The sequence below is a fragment of the Austrofundulus limnaeus genome, unplaced genomic scaffold (genome assembly GCF_001266775.1).
Source record: "Austrofundulus limnaeus strain Quisiro unplaced genomic scaffold, Austrofundulus_limnaeus-1.0 Scaffold1937, whole genome shotgun sequence".
In the NCBI taxonomy this organism is placed as follows: domain Eukaryota; kingdom Metazoa; phylum Chordata; class Actinopteri; order Cyprinodontiformes; family Rivulidae; genus Austrofundulus; species Austrofundulus limnaeus.
The window spans coordinates 1-15,543 of record NW_013954339.1 but is presented as its reverse complement, the minus strand read 5'-3'; the positions used below and the strand labels follow the sequence as shown (position 1 = coordinate 15,543).

Below are 15,543 nucleotides of genomic sequence, written 5' to 3'. Positions count from 1 at the left end.
GTGTTACCATTGGTGGTCTTGGTGTCTTTGGTCCCATTGTTACCAGTGGTGGTCTTGGTGTCTTTGGTCCCATTGTTACCAGTGGTGGTCTTGGTGTCTTTGGTCCCAGTGTTATCAGTGGTGGTCTTCTTTGGTCCCACTGTTACCAGTGGTGGTCTTGGTGTCTTTGATCCCAGTGTTACCAGTGGTGGACTTGTTGTCTGTGGACTCAGTGTTACCAGTGGTGGTCTTGGTGTCTGTAGACATTGTGTTACCAGTGGTGGTCTTGTTGTCTGTGGACTCAGTGTTACCATTGGTGGTCTTGGTGTCTTTGGTCCCATTGTTACCAGTGGTGGTCTTGGTGTCTTTGGTCCCAGTGTTATCAGTGGTGGTCTTCTTTGGTCCCACTGTTACCAGTGGTGGTCTTGGTGTCTTTGAACATTGTGTTACCAGTGGTGGTCTTGTTGTCTGTGGACTCAGTGTTACCAGTGGTGGTCTTGGTGTCTGTAGACATTGTGTTACCAGTGGTGGTCTTGTTGTCTGTGGACTCAGTGTTACCATTGGTGGTCTTGGTGTCTTTGGTCCCATTGTTACCAGTGGTGGTCTTGGTGTCTTTGGTCCCAGTGTCACCAGTGGTGGTCTTGTTGTTTGTGGACTCAGTGTTACCAGTGGTGGTCTTGGTGTCTTTGGTCCCAGTGTTACCAGTGGTGGTCTTGGTGTCTTTGGTCCCAGTGTTACCAATGGTGATCTTGGTGTCTGTGGACACAGTCTTACCAGTGGTGGTCTTGGTGTCTTTGGTCCCAGTGTTACAAGTGGTGGTCTTGTTGTCTGTGGACACAATGTTACCAGTGGTGGTCTTGTTGTCTGTGGACACAATGTTACCAGTCGTGGTCTTGTCCGTGGACACAGTGTTACCAGTGGTGGTCTTGGTGTCTTTGGTCCCAGTGTTACCAGTGGTGGTCTTGTTGTCTGTGGACAGTGTTACCAGTGGTGGTCTTGGTGTCTGTGGACACAGTGTTACCAGTGGTGGTCTTGTTCTTTGTAGTGGATAAATTGGAATGGAAGATGTTGATTTTGTGGACAGGTCTGCTTCTCAGCACAATGAGTTGAAGTCAAGAGAGTCTGAAGTCAGTAGGTGGATCGGTGTTAATCCACAGGTACATTGGTCTTTAGCTAGTCTACGGGAGCTTAAATCCTGTCTTGGTTGAAACAGCTTACCACCCTGCTTCCAACAAAGTTTTCTTCATCAATAATTCATCAAGATCCAGGACTTTTTGCTCAGTATCATGGGATTATTTAGTAAATTTTATGTATTACATTGACTTGTAGTTGATTTTCTATCTTTCTTCAACAAAATACAACTACATCAACTCTGAGGGTGTTGATTTCTTTGTAAGCAGTGAAAATATTACAACATATTCTGAACTATACTGTATGCAGTGATTTAGGTAAGGTGGCTCCCTTTTATTCAGAGCTACATTTTCTCAGTTTAGTAGCCCCCCTGTGTTGATGGGATTTATGCTTTATTAGAGTACCTGCATGTTGAGTCGACCCCTCTGAGCCGAGAAGCCATGGTGAGACTGAGACGAAGCCTGAAGCTGGTCATCCTCCACCCGGTGAGACTCCAGGCCCAGAGGAGGACAGACTGTGAGGAAGAACAGCCCAAATTAAACTGACACAGTTTCAGTGAAACTAATGTTAGAAGATGAAGACGTTTGTGTTGAAATGAACACAAATGAGACTCGACTTTAAGGTAAGGAAGTAAATCTGGTACTTTTTGGCTCAGCTGCTACTGAAGTCTGCTTCAGTCTCTCCTCTTCTTCCTCCTCCCACTTCTTCTTCATCCGCTCAGCTTTTATGTAACAAGAAAACAATGTGTCAGAACAGATTTGCACATGGACGCTGCTCACCAGCCACCAACACAGAAAACACTTGTTTCCACTGCTCGTCTCCTGTGTTCTTTAGCTGAACTGTATATTTAATTCTCTTTGAACAGGCGTTCTGGGTAGATTTCTGTCTTTTTTTACTGTAAACACTGAGTCATTTACCAAATTCATCCTTTCTGTGACCTCCTGATATGCCATCACCCCTCTGATGTTTGAGGTTTATGTAACGATTCAAGAAGCCAATAATTCCCACCTTTGTCTGCCTTCTCTTTCCGAGCTCTTTCCTCCTCCTCTTCTTGTTTCTTCAGAGCCACTGTCAAAAAAATAATGCGAGTCATCTGCCTGCCACACTGAGGACCTGTGTTTAATGTTAGTTCAGTTGTTGACAAGAAACAGACATACAGTCAGTGTAGTCATAGTCCTCATACCAGGGACCTGCGTATGGGGCCGTGGTTTCCTCTGAAACAGATGAAAATTGCTTTGTTCCACCACCACTCTTTCATAAAGCACATAGATGTAGTTTTATGATGAGAAAAATTACAATAAAAAATAAATAAACTGAAATATATAAATCACAGTTTTATTGGCCTTTATGGACTGTAAACTGAGAAACTAAAACGAAAAAAAATTAAAACAGGAGCACCTCAGATGATTACTCTGCAACTAAAACTTACATCAAATAGTCACAACAACAACAACAACACAGTGTAACACAGTACCTGGTATATACATGATGACTTCAGTAGTTGTGATTTCTGTCTTCTTTTTAACATCTGTAAAGGTTTAAACACATTTATAAACATGAAATTCAAATTTTCTGGATAAAGCTTTGCAGTTGATTGTTAATTATGAAAACAAAATTCTTTGAAGAAATGCATACCACCCAGTGGCGGATCTAGGATTTGTCTGAGTAAGGGGCCATCAAGGGGCCAATATTCATAGAGGAGCCAAGTATTTGTCAGCACACAAGTCCCTGGTTTTGGTAAGGTCTATATGTTTAACCAGTCACACATTTAAACACTTGTTATATAATTTAAAAAAGTGCTTGCACAGTAAATTCTCCTTATCAATTTTACATGCATTTTTATAGTACATAGATAAAACACTTTCAAACACAGCATGTGAGAGAATCCACCTATCATTTGTGAGTTGAAAGACTTTTTCTGCAGGATTGTTCAAATTTTAAAAACAGAAAAAACTTTTGTCAGCTTTCATTCATGCTGGACTTTTCTGTTTGCCTCATCATCGCCTCTAGTGTTTGGACATGGAACTGCACCCAGCATCATCACTATTGGGCAAAGGACAGATGAGTGACAGGACAAGGACACTTCAGGGGTCCAGTCAAATTTCAGCAGGGGCCAATGCCCCTGTGGCCCCGCCCCGAGAACCACCCCTGTTACCACCAGCAAAAAAGCAACAAAAGTGGTCAAGATATTTGGGAGTCAATCTGATTCAGAGTTAACTGACCTTAGTAAACCCAAAAATGTCTTTCACTCATTTTTTTAAACTTGTAGCTCAGTTTTGCAGCTTAGTTTGGTTGTGTTAGCTGAAATACCCCTGATCAGTAGCAGATCAAAGTTTGGTGTAAAAGGAGGCAGCTGATATAGCTCTGTTTCAGCACTGCTGGGCCTTGGACCGATTAAGCATTAAAACCAGTTAGGTCTTACCCAGGCCCGGTTCCACTGGCTCCTCCAGGGTCCACTCTGGGTCTACGGGCTTCACTGTGGTCAGGTCTGGTTCCACAGGCTCCTTCAGGTTCAGTTCTGGTTCTCCAGGCTTTATCGGGTTCAGATCTGACTTTGGGGTCACAAGTTGATTTACTGAAATGTTTGAAAAAGTCAAACAAAGATTTTTTAAACACTCAAATCTTTTTATCCCAAGAGACCAAATGACTAAACAGAGTAAGACCAAAATAATCATCATTTAAAGCTAAACCTTGTCCAGGTTTAATTATATATTTTTCATTTTCCCTTGAGCCAAAATAAATGTTTAAAATGAACTCACACGTGTCCAGGCTGAGTTTCTCCTTTTCCTGCTCCACAGAGAGAGGCTGGCGGTCCGGCTGCACTGTGGTGGTAGTTTTGGGCTTTGGCGCCTTTGGCTTCTTTGTTGGCTTTGGTGGTTTTGGTTTTTTGGTGGGTTTTGGTGGTTTTGGCTTCTTAGTAGGCTTTGGAGCTTTCTGTTTCTTTGCTTTAGCCTCTTTTTCTGCGGCCTTCTTTGCCCTGGCTTCAGAAAAATGTAGAAATGATTAGATAATGAAATCCATGGTGTTTTCTTTACACATATTTATTAAAGTACTTTCTTTATGGTCTCTTTGTTCAGTGTTTTTACTGCAACAATAAAACTTCAGAAATACAACAAATTTGACTGGATTCCAGACAAACTGCTGGTCTTTAAAGAACAAAGACAACAAAATAACAATGGAACGTTAGTTTTTCCTCGGCCGGTGGGTTGTTTCACAGTTTCTCCCGAATTTACTAGTGAGAGAACGGACATCTGCTCTGTGTGGGTCTCGGTCCAGTTCTGACCTGTTTCTGTGACAGTAGAAAAACAGGATTTTGGGTTTAGAAGAAGCTCACGAGGATAAAATGAACATGTAAAAGTCAGAGTTAAGTTAAAATTAGTACAAGTGGGGAAAACAACTGTCCATCTGTCAACACGAGGAACATTTAAAATACTTTCATCTCTCAAATATTTCTACAGCTGAAAAAAAAGTTTTCTCAGTTAAAGGTTTCCTGGAGGAACATTTAATGTTGAACATGTTCCAGTCAGGTTTTAAAACTCACCACAGGCCTCAATCCATTCTGTCAGGCTTTTTAATTCAGTCTTTAGGATAATGGACTCCAGTGAGTTTGTAGTGTAGGGGTCACCTCGAGTTACATTATCAAGGAAACTGTCTTGGACTCTCAGTCCTCTGATGGGCCTTCGAGGGGACAAAACTCTGTTCCACTTAGAACTGTATTTAGACCACCTCAGGTCGCTTTAACCATTCAAAGAGACATTCTCTCCCTCCTAAATCAGATAAAAAAGACAGAAGAATCTTCTCTTATTTGATTTATTGTTCTCTTAACTGAAAGTATTACGCATTTTGATAATCAGAGAATGTTTATCAAAGTTACAGGAGAAGAGAGGACAGATCTCTTTTCTCCCTCAGTATGATTTCAGCTATGTATGGTTTTTCTGTGGGAAAAATTCTTATTTAACTAAAATAATCTTTATGGTTTAAGTTGATGAAATATCAATGTTTTACTTGTCTGAATCATATTTGAAAATGTTTTGAACTTGAAGCAATTCATTTTTCTTTCAGTTATGTTTTAAATGCTGTAAGTACTCATCAGATAATTTAAATGGGTTATGAAATGTTTTGTTCTGAACCACACAACAGCAATAATCTTTGTTTTAGTTCCAGGAGGACAGCCAGTTCTGAAACTAACACGTTTCCTTGATAACTTCTTTTTCTAATCTAACCTTCCAGAGGGCGGACCATAGATTCTCTAAGCTTTTAGAAACTAACAGTTCCCGCCTGGCTGACAGAACAGTAAGGTGACGGACCGCCGTCAGCTACCGTAACAGCTAGATTCTCTCCGGGGAATCAAAAGCTGAAAACTGTGTCAGGTTTGGCCCCTTCACGCCAACGGGGAAACCTCACAGTGTGGAAAACCACGCCTGGTTTATCCACCTTCAGAAACTCTCCAGACTGAAGTTTTATTTACAACCTGGGTTCCAGTCGAGGCTTTGCCTTCTTTTTACGGCTGACGTGGTAAATCAAGTAGACCTACACGCCTGGGTCACTCTGGTGGACTGGCCTAAGCGGATTCTCTCAGCAGAAGCCCCCACCTACCTGACAGGTGACAGAACATCATCTCAAGGTAAAAGCTGGCTGTGTGTGACGTTGAGGTCTGACCAAAGCTGAGCACAGAACGCTTCGCCCTTCTGGTTAAAACCACATTATTTAAGATAAAGTATAAGAAAGCTAACACCTTTCTTCAAACTTTTCTTAAACTCTTCCTTGCCAACCCTAAGATAACTTACCTCAAATGTCTGCTATTTAATACCTAAACTGACGTTTGTGTTTCTATTTAAGTGTGGTTAACAATTAAGAAGTTAAAAGCTTGTTATTGTTGGTCCCAAAACTTTTATAGGAAATTAATTGTTCACAATCAGGTGTACTCTATAGTCAATTTTGTATGATTTGTAAAATAAACGATCGCATATCATGGTTCAAATCATCATTCATTGATTGAGAGTTACTTTTTGTGTCCATTCATTTTTGCACTAAAGGGATGTTTATCCAAAATAAAAAAGTGATCCCTTGCTAATTAAATTACTCTTATAACCTTGTTATAAGAAGAGTAAGCTAAACCCTTACAGTAGTTAATGTGAGGATCCAATAGTTCAGTCAGCTCACAGCAAACAGATCCACTTCAGCTTCAGGACCAACAGAATATAAACTAGATGGTCTGTTCCAGTGGGTCTGTGCTCAACAGTAACAGGAACAGGAACAGTGTTCAGGTGGGAAACAGCATCAAAAAGAACAAATGGCAAACTTGAGTTTTCATTTTAGCTAATGTTTCACATTGAGAAGTTTTTCAGAGAGCTGCTTTTTTTTACTTTATAGCAGATGTCCCAGTTGATCAGTTTCTATTGATAACTATTGGACCAAAAATCCCATTCAAAGACACAAACCTGGTCCATTTCTGTCTCCTGGGCAGGACTGGACATTTTTAGAAGAGTCCTAATTTTGTAAATAATAAAGAAAACTTTAAAAGAGTGAATTATGTATTTTCCAGGCACATAGTTCAGTTCCATACCATAGTCAAGTAAGTCTGTTACCTTCAGTTGTTATGAAAAAGCTGTATATATATCAAAAATAAATATGACTTTGCATCAAATCTAAACACCTTGAAATTGGTCTCTGTTTCTTCAAGAATCTCCTACTGTTTCAGACATTCCCACTTCAGCACATCTTCAAACAATGCTTTGAGGGAGGGGTGCTCTGTGGGGCAGGAGCTCGGCTGCACACTGAGCTTCAGGGAGGAGCTTTGTGTAAATGGGCGGTGCTTTGTACCAGTATGTGTTTAGGCAGCTCCACATGGCTACAGGAGATTCAAGGATTTCTCAAACATGCATGAATGCGTCAAAGCAGCACTCTGGGTATGTTTTTGATGAGGGAATGACATTATAACATGACATGTAGCTTAAAAAAAAGAGTTGGTTTTGCATAATACCCCAACTTAAAAAAAGACTAAGTAAGATTTTCTGTGTATTTTCCTGCAGTAAGGTAAGTTGATCCAATGGATTACAAACATTCAAATACACAAAACAGGGTTTAGTTTAATGATCCATTTTATAACCTATTCTGAAAACAGAGAAAGCTTTTGAGTGATGTGATGCAGTCAAACTGTAACTAACATAAAACAGGTATAATAACATCACAGAGAGAAGAGAAAACAAAGTTTCAAGTTTAACACACATAGTGATGGTCAAACATCAGGAAAAACTGTACGACTGATCATTTATATCAACAACTGATACATTTTAGTTCTTTGGTTATGATGTAATTTAGTGCATGTTTTTCATTATCAGCAGAAACACTGGAACAAGATGCTTTTTCTTTTGTTTAATCTAGTAAATAAATAGAAATAAATGATTGAACAGGTGTCTTGTTTGAACCATGAGAGGATAAATTCAGTCTGTAAATAACATAAATACTGTAAAGTCCATCAAAATGTTTGTTTTTGCAGCTTATGTGTTTCACTGGTACCCTGCCTCCGCTCTGTGAGGAGTGTACTACAGACTAATTACAGCTGTGAGCTGACAGATTACAAAATGTGTTGCAAAAACTAAATTCCTGTCCAGAATTTAATAAAACAAAAAAGAAAGCCTGCTTGACAAAAAATATGTAAAAAAAATCCCTCAGTAGGAGATACTTACAGAAGTTTTTATTTATTTTTAAACATAGAATTTATTTGCTTGAGTTTCAGAAAACCATCTGAATTTGAAAAAAAAATTCTCTGACTAAAAGTTATGTGCACTTGGATCAACTCAACTCACGACTTGAGACTAAGTTTTAGGCAACAGCCTCTGTTAAAGCTAAACACTAAAAATAACTTGTAAGGTTTACTTGAGAAAATCCTGTAAACGATTTGCACTAACATTTAAGTAAATTTAAATGCTACAAATTCATGTAATATTTACTTTCATCATTATCTAGTAAAAGTTATTAAGAATATAGTTAAAGATTTATAAATAAATCAGGTAAATTTTACTTGATTTGCTGAATTAAATCGTGTAACATATACTTCATCAAATTAAGAAAACCTTTCCTGATTTATTCACAAATCTTTAACTATATTCTTAATAGCTTTTACTAGATAATGATGAGTAAATATTACATGAATTTGTAGCATTTAAATTTACTTAACAAACAGTGCAAATTGTTTACAGGATTTTCTCAAGTAAATCTTACAAGTTCTTTGTAACAGTGCACATGTGTCAAGCACAATATACACTCACTGGCCACTTTATTAGGTACACCACGCTAGTAACGGGTTGGACCCCCTTTTGCCTTCAGAACTGCCTCAATTCTTCGTGGCATATATTCAACAAGGTGCTGGAAGCATTCCTCAGAGATTTTGGTCCATATTGACATGATGGCATCACACAGTTGCCGCAGATTTGTCGGCTGCACATCCATGATGCGAATCTCCCGTTCCACCACATCCCAAAGATGCTCTATTGGATTGAGATCTGGTGACTGTGGAGGCCYTTTGAGTACAGTGAACTCATTGTCATGTTCAAGAAACCAGTCTGAGATGATTCCAGCTTTATGACATGGCGCATTATCCTGCTGAAAGTAGCCATCAGATATTGGGTACATTGTGGTCATAAAGGGATGGACATGGTCAGCAACAATACTCAGGTAGGCTGTGGCGTTGCAACGATGCTCAATTGGTACCAAGGGGCCCAAAGAGTGCCAAGAAAAGATTCCCCACACCATGACACCACCACCACCAGCCTGAACCGTTGATACAAGGCAGGATGGATCCATGCTTTCATGTTGTTGACGCCAAATTCTGACCCTACCATCCGAATGTCGCAGCAGAAATCGAGACTCATCAGACCAGGCAACGTTTTTCCAATCTTCTCTTGTCCAATTTCGATGAGCTTGTGCAAATTGTAGCCTCATTTTCCTGTTCTTAGCTGAAAGGAGTGGCACCCGGTGTGGTCTTCTGCTGCTGAAGCCCATCTGCCTCAAAGTTCGACATGTTGTGTGTTCAGAGATGCTCTTCTGCCTACCTTGGTTGTAACGGGTGGTTATTTGAGTCACTGTTGCCTTTCTATCAGCTCGAACCAGTCTGCCCATTCTCCTCTGACCTCTGGCATCAACAAGGCATTTCTGCCCACAGGACTGCTGCTCACTGGGTGTTTTTTCTTTTTTGGACCATTCTCTGTAAACCCTAGAGATGGTTGTGCGTGAAAATCCCAGTAGATCAGCACCAGCCCTTCTGGCACCAACAACCATGCCACGTTCAAAGGCACTCAAATCACCTTTCTTCCCCATACTGATGCTCAGTTTGAACTGCAGGAGATTGTCTTGACCATGTCTACATGCCTAAATGCACTGAGTTGCCGCCATGTGATTGGCTGATTAGAAATTAAGTGTTAACGAGCAGTTGGACAGGTGTACCTAATAAAGTGGCCGGTGAGTGTAGTAGCATGACACCTCACAGCTACAGAGAGAGGTGTAGCTTTTGTTGTAGTTCAAGACTTCACCACCAGGTAGTGGTTTTGAAGAACCTAATTGGATTCTTCTTCATGAACAACACAGACAAAGTGAAACTCACAGGTCTTATTAATGACTAGGCCTACCACTCTCACTTATAGTTACTTCTGCTGAACGGTTTAACACAAGTTAACAAACAATGAACACACAAATTAGAGTAACACAACAGAGTAATTGCTGAAAGAACAATGTTAACCAATTCCCTAAAATGATTTAACAACAACAAACATGAATCCTACCCACAATCCTCCACTGCATGTTACTACACCCAAAAATCATTTTTTTCAGTGTACTTACAAAGTTTATGACTGAAATCTTAACCATAACAGGAAATGAAGCAAACAAAGCTGACTTCTTTTACACAGAAAACATTTTCTCTTCAGAACCACTGAACTCTGAGCTGATGTTTAGTTCCACTTCAGAATCTGATTAGGATTATAAAATGTAAAGTTTTCAACAGAGGCATTATTACAGAGAGCAGCTCTTCTAAAGGTTGTAATTCAGCTTCATCACAGCTTTCATCAGACTTTCTGTGGGCTGCTCGTCTTCCTCAACCTCCGCAGGTCAGTGCGCTGTTTAAACACTCAGCCAAACATGGAATTAAAAGATAAATACCAAGTTTTAAACAGGTTTTCACACCGTGTGAAATAAAATTAATGTACAATTCTCATTTTTAAACACTAACAGAAAACCACTTAAAAATATTTTTTTAATAAAATTATTTTGAAGAGGAAATATTTAATTTATATTACACGTAAATTGAAGAACATTCTGAAGGATTGTAAAAAAAATCATCACAAACATCTTTCATCAGCTGTGGAGCACGGAGGTGGGAGGGTGATGGTTCAGGGTTGGTGTCTTACCCGAACTGTTAAAGTAAGAAAAACCTTTCACGTCAGTCAAATATATTGAAGGAAACTGATGTGAGGAATGAAAATGTCTTAAAGAGTTGATCTGTGTTATATAACCTCCTTATTGTTTACTGCTGATCTTCCTCCTGCTTTTCAGAGACTTTTATCTGAAGAGACAAACCATCAAGTGAGGCTGGAGCTTTAAACCAGAACTACACTGTGGCCCAAACCTTCAGTCTCAGTTTTAAAGGTCAGATCATTAACATCAGGAGGTAAATGAAGATGTGCTGTTGACGAGACGTGTGCAGCAGAACCAGAACCAGCTGCAACTTCCTGCTGCACAAAGTGACACATTTTAAACTCATGGCTTGTTTGAACAGAACCAAAGTTTGTCAGGGCTGCAGTTTTCGCTTCACGCAGCGGAAAGTCAGGAGTTGTTTTCCATCGTCTCATAAATCCTCTGCTCACTCATGGAAAACTGTAGTGGAAACATTTCTGCTCTGTGTTTTTTCCACAGACGGTCCTGTCTCACTGAAGAGAACAAGCTCCTGAACCGTCCCGGCTCAGAGAGCAGATCTCTGCGGTCAGACGGCGTTCCAGAGGAAAGACCACACATGGATTCACAGCGAGCTTCTGCCCTGTCATCTCTCATTCACTCCCCTTCATCAAAACACAAACTCCCCTCAGCTCCTCCGCTCCTTCCTGCAGAACAGAACCAGAACTCTCTGGACTCAAGAGGAGAGGCCAGAGGATCATTTTTCATTCACTTTACAAACTAAATAGTTTCTTGTTTCAGAGACTGCACTGCAAATCTGTCCATCTTACCAAGTTTTAAAATCTTATATCAGCCAAAAAGTCTTTTTGATCTTGTTTTGAGACTGATTTACTAAACAAGAACTGATTGTGTAACAATAATAATCTTGTTTTCAGAATGTGTAAGATTATTTGTCTTGTTTAAGTCAAAACTTTCTGCCAATGGAGTAAGAAAATTTTACTTGGTAAGATAATTGAAATACTTGATTTGACTCAATTTTTTCTTATTTCAAGAATCTTACTAAGTAAAATTTTCTTACTCCATTGGCAGAAATTTTTGGACTTAATTTGAGTCAAATTTTCAGATTAACAAAACAAATAATCTTACACATTCTGAAACTAAGATTATTATTCTTACACAATCAGTTCTTGTTTAGTAAATCAGTCTCAAAACAAGATCAAAAAGACTTTTTGGCTGATATAAGATTTTAAAATTTGGTTAGGTGGAGAGTTTTTGCGGTGTGACTGTCTGGTTGGTGCTCTGAGGGCAGCAGAGGCCAGGAAAGAGGTCAACACCCTCCATCTCATGCTTACCTGCTTCGATTTCCTCAGGTGTTTTCTTCTTCTTTGGTTTTGTCTTCTCGTCTTCTTTAACCTCAGCTGGGTCATCAGACAACTCCACGTCTCCTGGTCCTCCAGGTTTGACCGGTCCTCTGGCCTCTCTCATCCCGGCCTGGTCAGTGGACAGCTGCTTCTCCTCCACATGTTCTTCAGCACAGATCAGGGCCCAGCAGAGGGTCACCCCGACCCAGACCACCAGCAGCTCAGACCTCATGTCTCCAAACTGAGAGGACCCAACTGAGCGGACGTAGTCAAGTAAAAAAGCTGTGAATCTCAGACTAGCTGCAAAAATAACTCAGCATCTGAGCTGCAGATGCAGAGGGACGTCTGTCTGCTGGCTTTAAAAAGATGTGGACATGAAAGAGACGAGTCTGAGGAAGTCTGACCAGCTTCCTTCTCTTATGTGGGAGTCAGCACAGAGCTGCAGCCTGCTGCTGGAACTGCATCTGTCTGCAGCTGCACGCCTCCTCCCGACTCCCTCCTTCTCCTTTTCCTTCCCCTTTCTGGTCCCTCATGGCTCCTCACATCTCTGGGCAGAGGGGAGGAGCATCTTTCCTTTGACATTCCTGTAAGGGGGGGGGGGGGGACTTTTCTTTTTGAAAAGTGAAGTTTTACTGAACAAAACAATGAAAAGTTCAGCTAAGAGGTCTTAGACGGAGTCAGAGGACATCAGCTGACAGTGCAGGGATCAATTCACCAATTTTCATTAAAGTTTCAGTTGTCATGTTTAATCTAAAACCTTCAATGTGCTGTTAGTTTACAAATGGAACAGGGTTTTTTTCAAGCATCATGTGGTTGAAGTAACTCTGCCTCAAACAGATGATGTCCAATTTGTTTCAGATCAATTTATTTCTACTTTACAATAAGTCCTCTCAGGGCTCTGTTCAAAGAAACAACAAATATTTATTCAAACCAATTAGTCACTTTATTACAATTACAACCCCTGGCAAAAAGTATGGAATCAGCAGTCTTGGATGAGCACTCATTCAGACATTTCATTCAGTAAAACAAACTCAGATCAAAAACATGATACAATAATAAGGTCATTCCAAAGTGCAACTTGTTGTCAAAGAAATGAAGAGAAAACATTGTGGAAGTCAGTGAATGTTACTTTTATTGACCAAGCACCGGGAAAAAAAATATGTAATCACTCAATTCTGAGGAAAAATTATGGAATCATGTAAAACAGATAAACAAAAGACCGTTCAAAATACATCACTAGTATTTAGTTGCACCACCTTTGGGTTTTATAACAGCTTGCAGTCTCTGAGGCATGGACTTTATGAGTGACAAACAGTATTCTTCATCAATTTGGTGCCAACTCTCTTTGATAGCAGTTGCCAGATCAGCTTTGCAGGTCGGAGCCTTCTTGTGGAGCATTTATTTCAATTTCCACCACAGGTTTTCAATTGGGTTGAGATCTGGACTGTTTTCAGGCCATGACATCGACTGAATGTGTCTTTCTCCAAGGAATGCCTTCACTATTTTTGCCCCATGGCACGATGCATTGTCATCTTGGAAAATTATTTCATCAGCTCCAAACATCTGTTGAATTGAATGGATGAGAAAACTGTCCAAAATGTCAATGTAAACTTGTGCATTGATAGYAGAATGAACCACAGTCATCTCCCCAGTGCCTTTGCCTGACTTGCAGCCCCATATCATCAAGAACTGTGGAAATTTGGTTGTTTTCTTCAGGCAGTCCTCTTCATAAATCTCACTGAATGGCACCAAACAAAAGTTCCAGCATCATCACCTTGTCCAGTGCAGATTCTTGACTCATCACTGAAGATAACTTTCATCCAGTCATCCACAGTCCATGATTGCCTTGATCCTTAGCCCATTGCAGTCTTGTTCCTTTTTGTTTAGGTGTCAATGAWGGTTTTCTTTTAGCTTTCCTGTATTGAAATCCCATTTCCTTTAGGTGATTTCTTGCGGTTCGGTCACATCCATTGGCTCCAGCTTCCTCCCATTTATGCTTCATCTGTTTAGTTGTACCTTTTCAGTTTTCAAGACAAATGGCCCTAAGTTGTTTGTCTTGAGGCTTTGATGTCTTTCTTGGTCTACCAGTGCGCTTATTTTAATACAACATTGTCATTTCTGAATTTTATTGGGGAGGTAACCTCCTAATAATTGTCATTACGTAAACTCTAACTGCTCATTTAAAATCAATACATTTACTTTTAATACGTAAGTACAAAAAATATCAGATATGTTAAGACTTTTACTCAAGTAATATTCCTAAAGGAGACTTTAACTTTTGCCAAAGTCATTTTTTGGTAAGATACTTGTACTTTTACTCAAGTATCACTTTTTAGTACTTAATACAACACTGAATTTAGCTAATTTTGATCCATTTTCAATCTTTATTGCTTCTGTTTAAGTCGTCACAGTTTAGGTGACAGTCGCCGGGAGGAGGATGGGAATAAAGTAAAAAGCTGAACCGTCCAAATTCACGGTCACTTTCTTTCAGTGTTTGCAGTCGACAAAGGGCCCAGCCCTCATTGGTGTGGTTGAATCCTTTGAAAGGATGCTTCCCTTGAATCTGGACTCAGCCCTGGACTCCTGGCCTAGAGGACCAGGGTTGAGATTCACTGATATACAGTACAGACAGCAGCAGAATGAGCGTTGGCTGTATTTTCTCACAGCCTCAGCCAGCAGCAGCAGACGTTGCTCAGAAATCAGCTCGTCGCAGCCACTTCAAATAAACAAACACAAAGTTCTGACCAATCACACAAAGCTCAACCCTGTAGAGATGTGAGAACTAGTTTTGACTGGGAGCACAAGACAGGGTTTCAAAAGGCAGTAAGAGTACACAATTTTCATCACACGTCCACGTCAGTGAGATGTGAAAATGTGCCTTTTCATCTGACAGGCTGACCTTATAGCAGCAGAACTAAAGGCAGCTGCAAACTTCACAAGAATGAAAGATTTCTCTTTCAGGGATGCGAGAAATGAAAGCTGTTTTGTTTTTATACAGTTCTTGCAGCTTGTTCTGACACATTATCTGCTCAGAGCTGTTTTATCTGTAGAATCTGAGAACTGTCTTGTGGTTGGTCTGAAGTGGTAATTGAGCTTAAAGTGAAAATCGTTTGCAGAGTAGAAGTTTGTACAACGGATGATCAGAGGGACAGCTGGATGAGGCAAACAAGTTTAAAAATCCGATGGGTCATTTGTAGAAAGAAGAATTAAGATTAGAGAAGATTTGTCGACAAAAATATTAAATAAAATAAAAAATACATGACCTTTGGAATAAAGTTGTAAAAACATTGGTGATGCTGGTAGGAAACATTCATCCTGGAGGACCAGATTAGGATCCAGGAATTCATCACCTTGAGTTTCTCAAAGTATTAAATACTGGCAGCAGCACAATACAGTATATATACACTGTACAGTATATTATATACTACATGAATAAACTTCATCTTGCAGTATCTTCCTGCTGCTGCTGATGGAGACATGACTGACCCGTACTGCACTGCAAAAACTGTCCACCTAACCAAGTTTTAAAATCTTATATCAGCCAAAAAGTCTTTTTGATCTTGTTTTGAGACTGATTTACTAAACAAGAACTGATTGTGTAAGAATAATAATCTTGTTTTCAGAATGTGTAAGATTCTTGAAATACTTGATTTGACTCTATTTTGTCTTATTTCAAGAATCTTAC

General features: G+C 39.9%; 1 protein-coding gene across 2 annotated transcripts in view; it reads right to left on the bottom strand.

Moving 5' to 3' along the window:
* aebp1a (AE binding protein 1a) overlaps positions 1–12,369 on the bottom strand; it is a 27,231-nt gene extending 14,862 nt beyond the window's left edge. Inside the window, exons 1-8 of one of the 2 annotated variants that reach the window (XM_014034014.1) lie at positions 11,850–12,369; positions 3,870–4,091; positions 3,533–3,685; positions 2,585–2,638; positions 2,268–2,324; positions 2,119–2,178; positions 1,754–1,831; positions 1,515–1,624 (exon numbers count right to left, since the gene is read on the bottom strand). In XM_014034014.1, coding sequence (XP_013889468.1) covers positions 1,515–1,624; positions 1,754–1,831; positions 2,119–2,178; positions 2,268–2,324; positions 2,585–2,638; positions 3,533–3,685; positions 3,870–4,091; positions 11,850–12,090 — 975 coding nt within the window. In that variant the 5' untranslated portion in view covers positions 12,091–12,369. The remainder of the gene's footprint in view (positions 1–1,514; positions 1,625–1,753; positions 1,832–2,118; positions 2,179–2,267; positions 2,325–2,584; positions 2,639–3,532; positions 3,686–3,869; positions 4,092–11,849) is intronic. The other variant, XM_014034015.1, reaches the window with a different exon arrangement.
* Between the last annotated feature and the right edge of the window lie 3,174 nt (positions 12,370–15,543).